This window comes from Alexandromys fortis, unplaced genomic scaffold (genome assembly GCF_014885135.2).
Source record: "Alexandromys fortis isolate MF-2015 unplaced genomic scaffold, M_Fortis_MF-2015_v1.1 scaffold_27, whole genome shotgun sequence".
Taxonomy (NCBI): Eukaryota; Metazoa; Chordata; class Mammalia; order Rodentia; family Cricetidae; genus Alexandromys; species Alexandromys fortis.
Window position 1 is genome coordinate 14,318,262 of NW_026067952.1, and position 17,806 is coordinate 14,336,067.

Genomic DNA, 17,806 nt, shown 5'->3' on the forward strand with positions numbered 1-17,806 from the left:
GCCATGGGATGAGTTTTTAATGTGAGGCAAAGTCAGTCCACAATACAAAAATCTAAAAACCACACGGGGTTCCCACCTGGCTCCTGGGGAAAGAAGCAGCAGAGGGTTTCCTTTGCCTGCAGGGGATGAGGAGCAGCAGAGGAAGCCAGAGAAAGGGGAGAGGGAAACAGGCAGCAGAGGCCCGCTCCCCAACCTGGAGCCACCTTCGCCTCCTGCACGTGTCCTCTGTCTGTGTCGCCTACAGGTCGTCCCCCGCCTGTCTGATCTGGCCCTCAAGGGTCAGGCAGAGCGGCCTCATTTCTCCTTCTTCTCTAGCTTCTTGGATGCTGATGCCTCTGTTGTCTCTTCTTTGGATTCAGTTCCAGTTGCTGCATCTTTAGGGTTTGACTCCTCATAACTGACCAGAAAACAAAGGAACACATTTAGAGGATGCGGAGGGCAGAGTCTTCATTGCCCCCTCTCTTTGCAATCTCACATCGCCTCTGCCAGTACCTGGCCCCATCCCTGTGTGTCCTCATGGGCACCCTGCTTGGCTTTCTCTGTGCCCTGTGCTGCCAAAGAGTAGCAAATGGGAAAGGCTGGGCCTGGACTTGTGTGGATCAACCAACATTAAACTTCTTGAACCTTCTGCTGGAGAGCAGCAGAGAGTAGTGGGGATGAGACTCTGGGAGACCAGCTGCCTCCTGGGGCACATGGTGGAGTTAAGAGCTCAGCCCTGTTCTGCAAATAGCACAGCGCTATTCATCAGGATGGACATACTAACTCTTGTGGGGGCTCTGCTTACCGAACAACTGTGCCCGTTCAAACACAACGGACATTTCCTGGCTGGTTTAGGTGGGCAGCAAGTGCTTACTTGATAAAGAGCATAGAGGAGAAAGTGGTGTGTTCAGGGTCAAACACACAAGCAAGCACTCACAGTGTCTACTTCAGTCTCACAGGGCCGCTCATGCCCATCTCATGGGACTTCCCACTGTGGGTGAGCACCCCAAGGCTCTGGGCTACCTGCCTGCCTTGAGGCTGGGCGGCAAATGCTGGTGGCTATAAGGGCTGTCTCCTGCCATCAGCCCCAGTGACACTCTGACTTCACACCAGGGCCGGAGCATCTGCCCTACCTTAGGCCCAGGACAGTGGGGGGAGCGGGCAGGTGGGCACCCGCTGGACATTACATGGCGCTGGGATTCTGCGGGCGCCGGCGACGAGGGCCAGCTAGCTTCTGCTGCATGGAGTCGGCCAGGCTGGCAGGGGAGCCCGAGACAGTGGGGAAGTGAGTGAGCCTCGGCGTATGAGGCAGGATTACGGCCGAGGACTCGTAGCTGTGTAAGAGACAGACAGAGAAGACAGAAAAAGTAGATGGAGGGGGGAAGAAGAGGGAAGGACGGAGACATCCTTCCCAAGGAGCACAGAGCACTGCTGTCTCGGTTACCTGGCTTGCACTTCTTTTTTACTGTGTGTAGAACACCTGTACTGTTTTGGGGGAAGATGCACCTCTGCAAAGTGCACTATGCGGACAAGAGTGAAGGAGGGCTTGGTGTTGTATATTGGTTGTGAGCCACCATGTGGGTGCTGAGAACCAAAACCATTCTTTCTAAGGGCAAGAAGTGCTCTTAAAACTTCTAAGCGATCTCCCCAGCTCCCTTGTATAAATTTTTATAACTTTTATTAAATTTTTATTTGTTAATTTAGAGATAGGATCTAACTATGTAGCCCTGGCTGGGCTAGAACTCACAGAGATGTGCCAGCCTGTATTCCAAATTCTAGGATCAAGGGTGTGCACCACCATGCCAGGTTTTTGTTTTGTTTTGTTTTTTGAGACCAGGTTTCTCTGTGTAACAGCTCTGGCTGTCTTGGAATTCTCTTTGTAGACCAGGCTCGCCTTGAACTCACAGAGATCCACCTGCCTCTGACTCCCAAGTGCTGGGATTAGAGGTGTGCGCCACCACCACCTGGCTTTGCTTTGTTTTGAAACTGGCTGGTTCACCCATCCTTAGGCAGCCTGGTGGTCCCTGCTCCAAGGAGGACACAATATTGATGCGGACACTAGACTGGCACAGTGCACCAAAGCCCAGAACTCCTGGACTCAGGCGATCCTCCTGTCTCAGCCTCCCCAATAGCTGGGACTTCACTCTGCCACCCGCGTGGCTGACCTGGAGCTTGAAATCACAGGGATTAAGCCATGCAGCACTGTAAGGCACAGGCTCAGTTGTGACTACTTAAAAAAAAGAAAACAACAACCCATCATTTTTACACCCAGCTGGGCACTGAGTATCCAAACCTAGTCTTAATTCATACACAGCAGGCACTTCTGACTGAGCTCTCCCTAGTCTGTTTTAAAAAAGACTGTGGTGATCTGAATAAGAATGGTCGCCATAGGCTCATATATTTGAATGTGTAGTCATCAGGGAGTGGCGCTATTTGAGAAGAATTGGGAGGTGTGTCACTGGGGGTGGGCTTTGAGGTTTCCAAAGTCCATGCTAGCCCAGTGTCACTCTCTCAGCCTACAGACCAGGATGTATGTAGCACTCAGTTCCGGCTCTAGCCTCATACATGCCATTGTGCTCCCTGCCATGATGACAGTCTCTAGAACTGTAACCAAGCCCCAGCTAAATGCTTTCTTCTCTAAGAGTTGTCTCGGTTATGGTGTCTCTTCACAGCAACAGAACAGTGATTGAGACAAATACATTAACTGTGTGTGTGTCATGGTGCTTGTGAAGTCAGAGGACAACTTATGGGAACTGGCATATGCGTGTGTGTGTGTGAACACTTGTGCACATGAGTATAAAGCACTGAGCACAGGTTCCCACGGAGGCTTCAAGTCCCCCTGGAGGGATGGTTGTCCGCTGCCCAATATGGGTGCTGGGTCCTCTGGGAGAACCATAGGTATTCCCAGTGCTGAGTCATCTCTCTAGCACCAGCAAGGGAACTCAGAACCAGGTAAAAGTGCAGTCATTCAAGAATGAATCAGTGAGCGAGTCTTCCAACAGGGGAGTGGCAGTGAAAGACAAGAAGGCAAAGATCAGGTTGAGAATGGGGCAGAGGACAGAGGAGAGAAAGACCACCTGCTGCCTTGCTTTTCCCTATGGGCCTTCTGGGTAGGGTGGGGCTCACACAGAAGCGTACTTAGGTAAACTGGGCCTCAGTGTGAGGAAGGAGGTACCTTCTGCCCTGGCTGGGTGCTGAGAGTTCAGGCTGCCAAGGACACAGGGGACTGGTTCAGAAGTCTCTCCAAGCACAGATGCGCAGGGGGAGGGATGCTAAGTGCTGACCTCAAGGATCAGCTGCCAGGCCAGGAGATGGGGGTGGGCCGGCTTCCAGCGGGCTGGGGATTCCAGGCAGGGCAGGCGAGGGGCAGGGGTGAGTCATCTGCTGCCCCAGGCATCCAGGTGCACAGGAGGCCCTGGCAGGCACTTGGAGGACAACTTAAGGCCAAGCAGGTGGAGCTGGGTGAAGGCCCCCGAGTGGGCAGTTTTTATAGTAGCTGGCAGCTATTTCTAGGTCTTTGGCAGGCAGGGTTGGTGGTGCCTGGGAGCAGACACCTGCTGGGAGTCATGCAGGCCTTGGGGTAGGGGCGGGGCCGTGCACAAGGTGTGGCAGATATGGCAGCGGTCACAAGGAAAGGGGACTGTATATCAGAAAACAAGCTGTGGGTTATGGCTCCAGAGGCACCTGGACAGGGACGGACACATGGCTTCTTGGAGATGGTACAACCTTGTCCTATTATATGCAAACCGACGCTGGGGCAAAGACATGCCTCAAGTCACCTTGGCAGAGATAGCTTGTGATCCAAGGCCCCAGACAGTAGGCAGCCATTCCTCTAAAACACTGTAGGTGTGTGGTATGGCCTGCCCTAGACTACACCTCCCCTGCTCCTAGGCAAGGTCCCACTGGTGACCACAGGCCAGGCAGGTAGTCACTGCAGAAAGGAACAGGTGGTAGGAACACTCCCTTAGAGACGATGCTCATGTGATCCGGCAGGTGCACTAGGGCTTGTCTGCATGTCTGCTCCATCCCGCCTTACCTGAACATCTCTGCCACTTCTCCCTTGACCAGTGCCACCAGGACAGGAAAGCCGATGCAGGCAGGGACCAGGTACAGGAGAGCCGGCTAGAAGAAGACAAGAGACTTATGAGGCAAGGCACCCAACCCTCTTCAGGACTTGACTGAGGGATAGCTCAGATCCAGGTTTGCGGGGTGAGTCAATGGCTAAGCCCAGACACAGGGCTGGAGGTCCAGACAGGGGTGCTCCTCCCTGGGAGGGAAAGCATGCTGATGGAGGTGGGTCTTGTATCTTATCTGTTGCTTTCATTGGTTAACTAATAAAGAAACTGCCTTGGCCCTCACAGATTATTAGAAATGGATTAGATCGATATGTAAGAGCTAGCCAATAAGAAACTGGAACTAATGGGCCAGGCAGTGTTTAAAAGAATACAGTTTCCATATAATTATTTCGGGGCATAAGCTAGAGCTAGCTGGCGGCCGGGAGCTGGGGCGGCCTGCAGCTCCTCACAACAGCATGCACTGTAGGAAATTGGGTGCAGGGCTGGAAGGCCCCTCAGGAACCTGCCTGGCAGTGTCTGCATCACAAACGCAGCTCAATGCTACCTCTCAGGCTACTTTTCTCCCTAGAAGGCTGGAGTCTCGGCTAGGACCTTGCATTTCGGTAACACAGGAGACATTATAATTGGCTCTCACTTTCAGGTTCTGTCCTTCACTTCCGCCACTCCCAAGTCTGTGCTAACACTCCTCTGCAGGCCGGCTGGGAGAAAAGGAAGACTGTCCCCAGTGTTTGAGGCTTTTCCTGGAGGTTCCAGGTCACCTCCATGGTTGTGTCTACCCTCTTTGGGCAGAGAAGGGCGAATGTTCTAGAGGGAGAAGGCAGTCTAGGTTTCCGTTTTAAGGCTTAAGCTGAGAATGGAAGCCGCACGTATTTGGCCTGGTCATTCCTTGCTTATTTCCTCTGAAAGGTGAACACCAAACACCTCTGTTAGACACTTTAAAGCCATCAATGCTGCCAGTGGCCTAAAGTGACCCTTGTCATCATCTCCTCCAACCTCCCATCTGACCTATACCTGACTTTGGTCACAGCCCCAGTACCTTGGCATGTGCAGTTTCAGCTGCCTAGGTTGTTCTTCCTCCTTCTGCCCAGTTCCTCCTCCCCAGCCCTTGGTTCTGTGAAGAAGCCCTACTTGCGTGCATCACGTCCCTGGCAGTGTGGAAGTGAGCATCCTAGGCAGAATGGAGTCTCTATCCCCTGCAGGGCTGTGGAACCAGATAGAGCAAGCGTCCCTACTCCTATTCAGTCTGTTCGCCTGGTATCCCAGAGGGCCAGGGAGTGTGGGGGTCGGGGGACACTGGTGACTATTTGTCATGCTCACAAACTTGAGAGAGGTCTTGGAGACAGTGGGATAGAGTAAAGAGACACCATTCTCAGTACAAAGCACAAAACCAGCCTGGGGCCCAAGAACAACACGGTCTTTCGCCTGCATCTGAGGATGTTTCAGGAGACCGTCTCTTGGCACTGGTCTGGGTGGGTGGTCAGCCACATTACTTTATAGAGATTACCCTAGAATCTAGTCATAGTACCCAGACCCATGTTCTAAAGATGATGTTCTAAGACTCAGAAGGGGACTGACTTGCCCAAGGTCACAGGTGTGTGAGGCCAAGCTGAGAAGGGAAGTGAAGAGGCCGGGCCCCAAGCTGTTGAGAAGCAGCCAGAGGGCACTCTGACCCCTAAGCTAACTCAAGGGAAACAAGACCCGTGAAATGATTTAAAAGCTTTCGGGTCTCCAGGTGGTGCTGGCACCTGCCTTTAATTCTAGCACTGGGGGCAGAGGCAGGCAGACTCTGTGAGTTCAAGGCCAGCCTGGTCTACAAAGTGAATTCCAGGACAGCCAGGGCTGTTACACAGAACAACCCTGTCTCAAAATAGAACCAAAAACAAAAGTTTTCAGGTCACAAAATGGGCAGGGATCTAGCTCAGCGGGAGAGTGCTCACAGAACACTTTGCAAAACTAGGGTTCGATTCCTAGCACTGCCACAGGTATGAATGGGGCAGCTAGAGAAAAAATAAAATATCCTTAAAGTAGAAAGAAAACATTGGGCATTGTGCTGCACCCTTGTAATTCTAGTACTATGAAGACAGAGGCCAGAAAATTACTGGGAGTTTGAGGCTAGCCCAGCTACACAGGGAAAACTTGCCTCAAAACTAAACAAACAAAAAACCACCACCAACTAACCAACCAACCAAACACACACCCAAAACCAGGCTGGGTGTGGTGGTACACACCTTTAATCCTAGCATTCTGGAGACAGAGGCAATGACCTCTATGAATTGACAGGTTACCCTGTCTACAGTGCGTTCCGGGCCAACCAGGACACTCAATGAGACCCTGCCTCAAACAACAACTAACCAAACTCGACCAACCAACACAGGCCCCTAAAAACAGGAAGAAAATCACGTAAGGAGAAACAGGAATGGAAGGTCAAACTTAATATTAAAATTTAATTTGTGGGGCATGGAGGGATGGTTCAGTGGCAAAGAATGTATACTGCTCTTGAATAAGGCCCAAGTTTGGTTCTGTTGGCTCCCAACTGTCTATAGCTCCAGCTCCAGGGAATCTGACACCCTTTGCTGGCTTCTGCAGGCACCTACTCCCACATATACAAACCCAACACTCTTCTACATAATGGTAAGTTAACAGACAGACGAGCAAACCGGGAATCTGAGGGTGGAGAAGAGCAGGTCAGGATTTGGAGCTAGGGTCATCCTGTGTAGGTAGCCCTGTGCATTCTCTTGCCCAAGACAGTCTTAGCAGAATATAGGACTTCCAGGGGAGCTGGTGGCCTCAGGCTCATGGGAAGGGCTCCTTTAAGAGCCAGCAAGTTTGCTATTATCAGAGGGATACAGCCTGCCTTCTTTCCTCCCACTGCACCTGGGAAGATCTTCAATGAGAAGGTGATGGAGAAAGAGCCCTACAGCTCAGGGCAGTGAGTTTTCTGAGACAGCTTCTCATATACGTAACCCAGGCTCATCTGAATTATCTGTGTAGCCGAGGATGACGCTGAACTTCTGTTCCACCTCCTCAGGGCTGCGATCACCGGCATGTGCTACTATGTCTGGCTAGGAAGGTTTTTTTTTTAAAGGCTAAGCGAGTTAAAGGCCACATAGGGGGCCTTTACTTAGCAACGCCGGCGTGGGGACTGCCTTTGTCTTCTTGGAGACGGCAACCTCACTTAACAGACTCTTCCTACGTCCTGGATCCCCTCTTCGAGGACCTACAGGGAGATGGCCATCTGCATGAATCAGGGCCAGGAGTAGGAGAGGCCCAGATACAGCCTGGGTAGGTGGATTACCTGGGAAATCTGTCCTTCTAGGCCTGCAGTCTCTCCACAATGGGGAGTGACAGTACCTTGCAGGAGAGACTCTCTTCTGCCTCCAGCTGGGGAGGCAAGCCTGCCACCTGGTGGCTGCCCGGGAAATGGCTCCGGCCTACTCTAACACAGGGCTGGAGCTGTAATACAGGCCTTGAAAAGGCCTCTAAGCCTGTTTGCGATCTGGCACTCTGAAATCCGCTCACCGAGCACACATCATGCTCCACAGGCACATCAGAAGCTCTGCCAAACATAACCCAAAAAACGAGAAGGCTCCGCGGACACTCCGGGTGTCTCTGCTTAAGAGCCACGCCCTCGGATCTTTGTGGAAGGTTAGCACAGGCCCAGTGATAACAATCTGATCTTGTTTGGAATTCAAAGGCCGCTCCCACGTGACAGGGCTTTGGGGGAGGGGAGGAGCAAAGAGCAACAATACAGTATCCTCCCCCCATCCTTGGAGCCCCTCATAACCGTACACTGTGGCACTCTTGCACGAATGCTTCTCTAATGGTAAGAAGGGTGATATGCTGGATCAAGGAATGGCTTACATGGGCAGTAAGAATTAATCTTGGTATGCAGAATGCATGGCATTTAAAACTGCAGCTTCTGATTCAATTTTTGAGCTGTGGGTAATCAACTCACAGAAAGCAAAGCTGTCCGGTAGTGGGGGCGGGGTCTTATCTAGGTGTAGCTCTGAGTACTTACACTGACCCGCCCCATCCCTAGGCCATTCCTTTTTGCTTTTATTAATGACTGAGTGGAGTATGTGCGTACCTCCTGGGGCCTGGCCTGGGTCCCAGGGAGGAATCTACTGGATTCCCACAGGGGCTTCCTTGGCCTCTGCACCACACAGTTCCTGCAGCCTGGGCTGGGCTTTCACACTGTCCCAGGCCAAGTCCTGGCTCTGCTACCCACTCACTGAGTGGCGCCTCAGCTCCTGCTTTCTCATGTGCACTCTAAGAGCTCAGGAGCACAGGGCCTGCCATGTGCCTTATGTCCTTAGACAAGAGGAGACAGTCCTGACTGCCCAGTCCCTGCCGGCCTCCCCTCTCCAGGCCACTGGGACCCCGGCCTTCACGCGCGCGCACACACACGTGCAGCTCATGATGGCGGACATTACTTTAACTGTGCAAAGGTGTGCTGCATTGGTTTATGCCACGCTCACGAGGTAAGGGTGTGCTTGCTGCATTTGTTTCACCTTGCTTGCCTGGGGCACCTGATCGGAGTAGAAAAGAGCTGAAGGGCCTATAGCTAGGCAGGAGAAGGATACGTGGGGCTGGCAGGCAAGAGAGAATAAATAGGAGAAATCGAGGCTCAAGAGGAGAGAAGGAAAAAACAGACACAGCAAGGGGCAAGAAGCCAGGCAGGTGCCAGTCAATACAGACAGAGAAGCAGTGAAATAAGATATACAGAAGGAAGAAGGTAATAAACCTTGGGGCAAAAGGTAAATAAAGAGAAACAGGATAATTTAAGTTAAAAGAGCCTAAGCTAAGCTGAGCATTCAAAAGTAATAAGTCTCTGTCCATGATTTGGGACCTGGTTGGTGGCCCAAAAGAACACTCTACAGTTCACTGTGGTGAACTGGAGTAACTGGAGCCCCCCTCGGTGGGAAGCAGCGGCAGAGCCTTGGCTTTCCTGGGGTGGGTGTAGCTAGCTTTCACTTGGCTGAAGCACTTAAGTCTCACCCAATCCATGCTAGCTTGCCTGGGAAGTCATTTTCTCCTCCCCAGCCTCCTCTTCTGTAGCTGGAATGACATTATCTGGCTTATGGGACATAGGCAGAAATCAGGTAGAGAGCAGTGGGAAAATGTCTGCTTTTCTAATGAAGACAGTGGTGTGCTGAAAAACCACGTCCCTACAAGTCAAAAACAACCACAAACATGACTGTTTTCCTACCACTTCAGATGCCCAGGTCTGAGCTGCCTGTGCAGGTGACGGAGCAGCTTTCTGTGAGTTGTTACTGTCAGGGACGCATTGTGGCCACGCCAAGGTTGTTCTGCTCACCTGCGCATGCTTGAAGATGTGCATGATGAAGATGGTGAGGCCCAGACCGAAGATGTAGGCGGCGAAGCTGGTGTAGAAGTAGGTATGGGTATTCTTCTTCAAGCTTCAAGGAAGGCAGAAGGGAGAGGTTAGAGCAGGAGCATCTTTTCTGGGGAACCCTGTAGTTGCATGCGTGTGTGGGAGAGCTCTGGGTGGGGAGTCTGGAGGGCCATGTACCCTGAGTTAAGTCTCTTTTGACAAGTTACCTTTCTTTGTTCATGCTCAGTTTAAATCTTTGCAAAATGAGAAAGCCATAAGCCCATTTGTAAACAACAAATATTATCTAAAACCGCCTGTAAGATTTTTAGCTAGCATAAAATCTCTTGGGGGAAAAATCTGGGTTCTAGGTTACCCCCACAGAATGTAAATTTGGGGTGAAGGCCTGCTGGGGACTGAGTCTGGCCGTGCATGGCCGGCAAGTGCTCCTCTGAGCTCCAGTTCAGCCTTAGGTTCAGTTTCTACAACAGCCTGAGGAAAGGCTGGAGAGAGTGCATGGGGCCAACTAGACTGGACAGTAACTTGAGTGTAGCCTGGCAAACGCCAGCTGCAGCTCGCTGTCCCCAAAGCCACCGAGGTCAGGCTGTGCTCAGTGCTCTCCTGACTCTGCTTTACCACCATGGATGTGAAGTTGAGGCTCCCGAGGTCAGACTGGCCACCAAGGGCACAGAGCTACAAGCACCAATCTCAACTAAAAGGACTTAGAACAAAAACAAACCAAAAAACACTTAACACTTCAGAATGCAGGTGAAATGAGAATTTCTCTGGATGTGTGGGTGGAGGTACCTTCTCTGGGCTCCTGAAAACTGGACAATGCTGGGAGAACCCCAGGCCAGGCCGCACCCTCCCTTGCTTACCTGATGTCAAAACGAAGCAGCAAAGCAATGAAGATCCCTGAAGGGGAAAAGGAGGGTTAGAAGGTCAGGAATGGGGAGAGGGAGCAGGACAGCTCCCTGATAGAAGACTGGTTCCCCCACGAACCATATTGTGTCACAACGGGCCATCTCTGTTCCCCACTGACCAGGCACAGTGTAGGATCAAGGGAAGCTCAGCCAAGGGGCAAGGCGGCTGGGAGGAAGACAGCAGTTGTGACAGATGACTCCAACAGGAAACCTAGGCCTCCTCTAACTGAAAAATGGACTTCTAATGTCCTCAAAGGTAGACTGGGGGGGGGGGGGGATCTGGTCTGGCCAGGGAGAGTGAAAAGCGTGTTCTGTGGAGCTGCAGGGGGAGACACATGGCACAGACCGCCATGCAGCAGGCTCGGGGTTCTGGGCAGGAGGACAGCTTAAACAGGTCCAGAGAGACCCCTGTGGCCACTGCCTGGTGAGAGAAGCTGCAGACCACTGGGAGGTACCCCAGGAGCTCAGGAATGCTAGTTGTCCCTTAACACCTGGCTCGCACTTCAAATCCAAGTCCAGGTGCCCCAGAATTCTGAGTCTCTGAGATAGGGCCAGCCAGTCCAACCTCTGCATGCTGCGCACACCCCACATCTTTACAGAGCTTCCCCATTCACTGGCCTTCGGACTCACACAGGACAGAGACTAATGCTCATTTAGCTGAGGACAGCTGCTCAAGAGCGGAAGCACATGTCCATCAGAAGCGTCAACTAGCAAGCATGATGAACGGGCATTTTTGCAGTGCTGTGTTTGGAGCCCAGGCCCACAACTGTGCACGCTAGGAAAGGATTCTACCACCGAGCACACTCCCCACCCTATGAAGCCAAGCTTGAGGGAAATGAGTCATTCTCAGTGAGAGCTGTGAGAGGAGATTTGGATGGAAAAAACCGGCCAGAGCTGCCTTTTCTACAGTGTTTGGAGCTCAGCGCCCCCTGGTGTCTGACACTCGTAACAGCTCTAAGCTAAACCATGGGCGGGGGCTCTGCTACTGTACTAACTCTTGGCAGCTGAGGCGTTTCAACATGCTGCTTTCTGGGCTGGACACGTGACTGCTGGACAATTTGGACCCACATACAGGTCCTGCAGAGACTAATAGGGAGAGAATAAGTGTGCTCCTAAAGCCCAGAACCATGCTCCAAGGAGACTGGCAAAGCTAGACATTGGGTCTCTGCAAGGCAGCAGGTCTCACAGGGGTTGCCCGAGACTACCAGAAAACACAGATATTCACATTATGAACCACAGCAGTAGCAAGATTAGTTATGAAGTAGCAGTGACAAAAGTGTAATGGTTGGGGGTCCCCACGACGTGAGGAACTCTACTAAGGGTAACAGCATTAGGAAGGCTGAGAGCCACTGCTGTAAGGCAAAATTTTGTGGAATTCCATTATTTTCTTTAAAAACAGCGCTGGCCACCAAGCCAGGCATCAAGCTAGGATGAACACAGGACCACAATCTAGTGTACCTGATCACCACAATGAGGTGTCTGTCCATTGCCAGAAGGTTGGAATTATTTTTTTTCCCCTTTAAGACATGTTGACAGGCTAAGCAGACTATTCTTGAACTCAGGACCCCCTGTCTGTGTCTGGGGTCAGAGGCGTGTGCCAGCATCTCTACCACAGGACTCGGCTCTCTCCTGTGTCATTACCTGGGAAGTAAGCCTGCTGATGGTAGTGCTGCATGCCATGGGGATACTCGGGGGTGGGTAGGGGTGGGGTATGCTAAGCCCAATCTCTCAGACAAGTTGGCCTGTTTCTTTAACCTGAATATAGAAATTCCTCCTATTCCCCCGAGTTGCTGGGAGTAGCAGAATGATCCAAGGAAGCTCCCACCACAGTGCCCGGTGAGTGACAGGGCTGTCGCCATCATTTCCCTGTCATTACTGTCCTTGACCAGTTCTGACAGGGTGAGCTTTTAAGCTAAGCTTTATCCTGCTACTGAGCCACATTCCCGTCCTCTCTGCAGGACACCCTTTCCACAGTCAGGGAGCCCACTGCTAAGGATGATGTGGGTCTCTATCAGTCCTTAAAAAAACTGGGAGCTAGACAGATCCCTGATAGGCAGACAGATAGATAAAGATACAAAACTTGCAGCTTCTTTAACCTCAGGAACTGAGAGAAAGGCCAGGCAGGCTTTTTCTCCCACCAGCAGGGCACCCCCTAAGGCCAAGCAGTCCAGGATGGTAAGAAGACATGTTCAGGGTCATCCTGAACATGTTTACCTGAAGCTCAGGGCTTCTGGGCTCCTCTTTCTTTGTTTAAGTCCAAAATGGAAGGAAAAAGAGCTGCCCTATGCCATCAAAACCACAAACATACCGAGAGGGAATATGCCAAGCGCTCACCCGATCGCCCCCACTCCCAATAGTAAGGCTACCTACCCACCCACCTCATGGTAAAATCCACGGCACCCCTCCCCACAGTCCTCTCCCCAGCAATCACCTGGAATGACGATATCTCCAAGTCCCAGCATGGCAAAGTTGTCCGCTTCAAGGCCCTTCTCCAGCAGATCCTGGGGGAACACCACTGCGGGGAGAGGCAGGGATGAGATGAAGGTCAGGGAGCCGTTTACTCAGGCTGCCGACCTCCAGCCCTCTAGGACTCACACAGGAGATGGCAGCTCTTAAAGTGAGGAAGGATCTGGGATCTTCTAACCAAAGGTTACGTTCATCTTCATTTCTCCTTCTAAGCTGCTAAGGGACCCATGAGGAAGAAGCCCTTAGCTGACTTCACCCCAACTGCTTGCTGCCACAGTCCTACAGAGGCCTGCGCATCTTCCCAAGGTCATTTCTCCCTCTTCCCAGTTACCATCTCTGGTCCAATCCTGGAGCCTTAGCCTTGTGGTCCTAGGTGATTTGGGACTCAGCCAGGGCTGAGAGTCTAAGTTAATCTGCTTTTTCATCTGACTTGCTGAGGCAGGCAAGTTGTTTGCTTGGACTGTTTCTGAGATGGTCTAGCTGTGTAGCCTTGGCGGGTCTTGAATTTTCACTCAAGTACCAGGATTAACACTGAGTGGTACCAAGCTCAGCTAAAGAACCCAAGCACTCATGCACCGTAGGAAAACACAGTACAGTACTGGCTATGCCTGTAGCTCTGTAATGACTTGGGCAATGAAACACGAAAGGAGCTTCCCCAGGTTTTTGTTGTTGTTTTTTTTCTTGGGGTGGGGGACACACCAAAAACACTCTTCACAATGGAAGACAAAAAGTGGTTCCCTCTGTGCCGCATCTGGGTAAGGAGTTAATGCTAGAAGCGTGGTCCCCTCCACTGACCACTGAAAGGTGAGCTAAGGGATCAGTAACATGCATGCTGAGAATGGTGGGGTGGGAGGATGGAAATAACCTTGGTGCTGGTGATTCCACTTAAGGGCATTAACCCATTGTTGGGCTGCTCTACCCAGGCTTACAGAAGTCTGATAAAATTTCCCTTTGCTTAGTCAGACCCAGTGATCCCTGCACTTTGGAGATGGAAGCAGAAGGTGCACAGGTTCAAAGCCACCGTTAGCCACACAGTGAGTTCCAGGATGGTTTCAGCTACCTGACATTTATTTCCATAAACATCCAGAAACTCTCCTTGTTTAAAGACATTGGTACCCAAGGTTTGTTTTTGATTTTTGAGACATGGTTTTCTCTGCGCATCTCTGGCTGTCTTGGAACTCACTCTGTAGACCAGGCTGGCTTCAAACTCAAGAGATCCACCAGCCTCTGCCTGCTGAGAGTTAGGATTAAAGGTGCGCACTACCGATTAGCTTGGACCCCCCCCCCCAAAAAAAAACCTTTACATTTCTTTACTTTTGTATGTTTGTGAGTACATGTACAACAGTGTCCATGTAGAGGTCAGAGGACAACTTGTGGGAATTGGTTCTCGCCTTCCAGCATGTGGTCCTACGGATCGAACTCGGGTTGTCAGGTCAGGCAGCAAGAACTGTGGAACTGTATCAGCTGAGCCATCATGCTGGTTTTTTTTTTTTTTTGACAGTTGTTATGTAGGCTAGGATAGTCTTAAATTTGCAATCCTCCTGCCTCAGCTTCTGGAGTACTGGGATAACAGGAATGTGCCCAATGCCTGTGTTATGGATCTTATTTTTCCTTCTTTCTTTCAGAGGTGCAAGGGATGGAACCCCAGGGCTCACACATGCTAGACTGAGCTCTTACACCCTTAGCCCCTACAGGTGGGTTTTCTAATACTTGTGTAAACAATGGTTATTCTAAAAATACAAAACCAAGGTATGGTCAGGGTTGGTAGACCAGAGAGCACCAGGTGCTCAGGTAACAAGGGGGACCCAGTGAGTGTGATAGTGTGAAGGTCTCGACTTCTGGAAAACCACCGCAAGCCCTGATAGGTTGCCAAGCACCTTTCCTCTACGCTTATTCCCATTCCTAGATATTTCATGCCACATGGTATCATGACCAAGTGACCCAAGGCGGGGTGGGGAGGGGGAGACTGAGATCAAGAACACAGCAAGATGAATCAATGGCGAGGAAATAAAAGAGTGGTTCTGACACCAACGGGGATGATGAGCCAAAGGGTGTAGAGAGGATGAAGCCTGGTGGTGGGAGGCGGTCACTTACATTTGATTGGTGCCTCAAAGGACTTGGCCACAGTCACCATCACGTTGGTGCCGAATACCTAGAAGGAAAAGACAGGAGTCTAAAGGGAGGTGGGTGGGCAAGAAAGGCTGTCCTTAGGCTTCTAGATGTGATGTTGAGGTGTATGAGAATCGAGTAGGGAACTGGGAGAGCTCAGAGCAGACTGACACCAAGTTGAGGTAGCCATTCATGTGGTTCTGGGCAAGAGAAAATCTGAAGGAGTCAGAGAAAGGCCCTAACTGGCTGGCCCAAGCCAGGCAGCCTGCTTGTTCAGGCTCCTCTCCCTCTTAAGAGACAAAGACCCTAGGCAGCATTCAAAGACAAAAGGTCTTCCAGGGAAAGGACGCTACTACGGTCAGGCAGATCCCAGACCCCTCAGCAGTGCCTCGGAAAGTGAACAGAAATCCCGAGCACAGCTGACCTCTGCCCTCCTTGCCAGGCATCCACCAGCATCCACCACTCCTATCCAAACGGCCCCAAGTCTCGACCCATTTGCCCTAGAGACAAAAGACTCAGGCATCGAGAGTGTATGAAGGCACTGGGTAGGAGACACAATCCCTTGGCTCCAGATTTACAGATGGACCAGAAACAGACCTGCTCTGGGGTACAAACTCCATCAGACTGCCATGCGGACAGAGATGGTAGAGACGCAGGGAAGCCGGGAGGCGGAGGAGGGCCCTCAGAGCTGGACATCATGTCCCTGCCTGACTCACCCAGAAGATGTCATAGATGAAGAGTCCACCAAGCAGGATGCAGCCAGTGCTCACGTTGTTCAGGTGCAGGAGCTCTACCCCATTAAGGGAGAAGGCCAGGCCAAAGAGGTTGTTGGCAATCCAGTGCTGAGGAAAGTTGGGAGTGAGACCAGCTCACTGTGCCCCATCCTACCATCTCCCCAACCTCCCCTTCTGCTCAGGCCCTGACTGCTTACCTTCCTCAGCAGGTACCAGACACCAACAATGCTGCTTAGGCCCAGGCACACCAGGTCCTTGGTGTCAAACTCATAGTTGATGATCTCTGGGCAGAGAGGCCAGGTAAGTCCACTCCTCAGAGTGAGGCTATCACCCCCCGCCCCAACCCGTCAGCCCCTGGGAGGTGGAGGACACGGCTGCCCGTATGGCCAGACAGGCCCATGTGCTTGGCCGTGGCTGCCTCAGACTGGCAGGGGTTTTAGGCTCGGGAAAGCTCACTGGGTCCACCCCCAACCCCTTAGTTTTCTATAGGGGGAATGTAGGCCCAGATCAAATGAGGGTGTTAGGATATATAAGCTCTGCCACCTGAAGCTGGGTGACCCTAGGGGAGGAAGTGTCCTCTTTATAGAGTTTGTTTCCCTATCTGTAAAAAAGTCAACAGCACCTTCCTCAGGGGGCTGTTGTGAGGAGTGAGGAAGGTTATTCTACAATGCCCTCAGCACAGTGCCTGGAATGGAACACAGTGGGTTCCCAAGGAATGCTACTCCTGCCAAGTCCAGAATTTCAGGAAACCAAGAGGATGGCTGGTAACCCTTCCCAAGCAGAGAAGGAGAGAGAGAGAGAGAGAGAGAGAGAGAGAGAGAGAGAGAGAGAGAGAGAGGAAGTAGCCAAGAGGGAATCTCGAAGGCAGCTGTTGTTGGGAGCACCTAAGTAGAGACCCCGATGCCAGACCTCTCTGGATGCTACCAAATCTCCTAATAACACAGTACGACCACTTCTGTGATCCCAAAGTGGAGCAAACTGTTACTTGACCCCCAATTCCTGCTCTCTCCTGTGGTTACAACACCCCGTTTTCATTTTTTAAAGGTATCTGTTGAATTTATTCAGCATAGCCACAGAGGCATTGTCTTCATGTCATATACAGACACAAACACAGATACAACACAATATTTATATTTAGCTCAAGTGCATTGCGTCTAAGGCTCACTTATACGTCTTCATATGCCACAGCCCGTCATTTAGATAATGGATATTCTCAATGCCGATCCCCTTGTTGATTTTCTCAATGTCTGCTGCAGCCATCTTCATGACTCCGACACACAGGGCGTGCTCTTTGCCTTCTGCCATGACCGCCACGATGGTATCTACCGCAGCAGCATAAAGCTTAGCTCCGGGAGACGTTAAACCCGGACACATGATATTTGCACCACTGAGCACAAATTTGATGGCTCCTTTGTCGACCTGCTGGTGTGGCAAGATAAACGGGTATTTGTGAAGTAATCTCAGCGTTGGATAAAAAGGTCCTTTTCTCTGCCTGAAAAACAGTAATTCTCCATTGACTGTAAGGATTTCCATGTGTTCATGGCATCGCACTATTTTGACGGGGTCTTTCTTAGGCATGATTTGATTAAGCCACGGTTCGATACCTGGAAACTGCTCAGTCAGTTGGCTTTTAATACCCTTAATAACGGAAGTTTTCAGCTGGATGCAGTTGGACACACTCTCCTTCTCGTCAAATTTCTTGAACATGATCTTGGTGAAGGGGCGCCGAAAGGAAAAAGCTGAGGTGAAGCGTTATTCACCGAAGGTCTCACCGAGTTGCGGTCTACAGGAAGGGTAGCACTGGCGTCCGAGCCGGCCGTTGTCGCTAACCGGAAAATGGTCCGACCGATCGTGCTTTACGGCTGCGTAAGATCGTATTACTTCCGTTCCACTGACCCCCACGTTCGCTGACCCTCACGTGGTCACCCCACGCCTCTTCTCCCGACTTCCGGTCCTTCTCCGGACATCCGATTGCAGAAAGGGCGGGGCCCGGACCGGAAGATACGTCAGAGCATCCACGTCTACGGATGGACCGCCACTTCGGGATCGGCCTGGCCGTGCGTCGAACCGCGCCACCTCTTACGGGCACACTAACCAGCCAATAAGGATGCTCCTATCTTTCTTACGGTTGCGCAGTGATCGCCATTCTAGGGGCTCGAGTAATGGAGCCGGCGTAGATGGGGGGGG

The 17,806-nt window shown here is 51.5% G+C and overlaps 2 protein-coding genes across 4 annotated transcripts in view; both read right to left on the reverse strand.

Annotated features, from left to right (window-relative positions):
• Positions 1-17,806, reverse strand: part of Hm13 (histocompatibility minor 13) — a 35,424-nt gene continuing 17,618 nt past the window's right edge. For 2 of the 3 annotated variants that reach the window (XM_050150840.1, XM_050150842.1), the window contains 9 exons: positions 15,817-15,902; positions 15,602-15,727; positions 14,871-14,928; positions 12,742-12,825; positions 10,266-10,302; positions 9,373-9,475; positions 4,016-4,101; positions 1,113-1,313; positions 1-397 (listed from right to left, as the gene is read on the reverse strand). In XM_050150840.1, the coding sequence (XP_050006797.1) occupies positions 1,163-1,313; positions 4,016-4,101; positions 9,373-9,475; positions 10,266-10,302; positions 12,742-12,825; positions 14,871-14,928; positions 15,602-15,727; positions 15,817-15,902 (731 nt within the window). In that variant the 3' untranslated portion in view covers positions 1-397; positions 1,113-1,162. The remainder of the gene's footprint in view (positions 398-1,112; positions 1,314-4,015; positions 4,102-9,372; positions 9,476-10,265; positions 10,303-12,741; positions 12,826-14,870; positions 14,929-15,601; positions 15,728-15,816; positions 15,903-17,806) is intronic. The other variant, XM_050150841.1, reaches the window with a different exon arrangement.
• Mcts2 (MCTS family member 2) lies at positions 15,909-17,752 on the reverse strand. Its single transcript, XM_050150843.1, has one exon. The coding sequence runs from the start codon at positions 17,324-17,326 to the stop codon at positions 16,781-16,783; it is 546 nt and encodes a 181-aa protein (XP_050006800.1). The 5' UTR covers positions 17,327-17,752; the 3' UTR covers positions 15,909-16,780.

What these genes read in the sequence shown, in the direction of transcription:
- Mcts2 (XM_050150843.1), bottom strand. Translation starts at nt 17,326, where the DNA reads ATGTTCAAGAAATTTGACGAGAAGGAGAGTGTGTCCAACTGCATCCAG.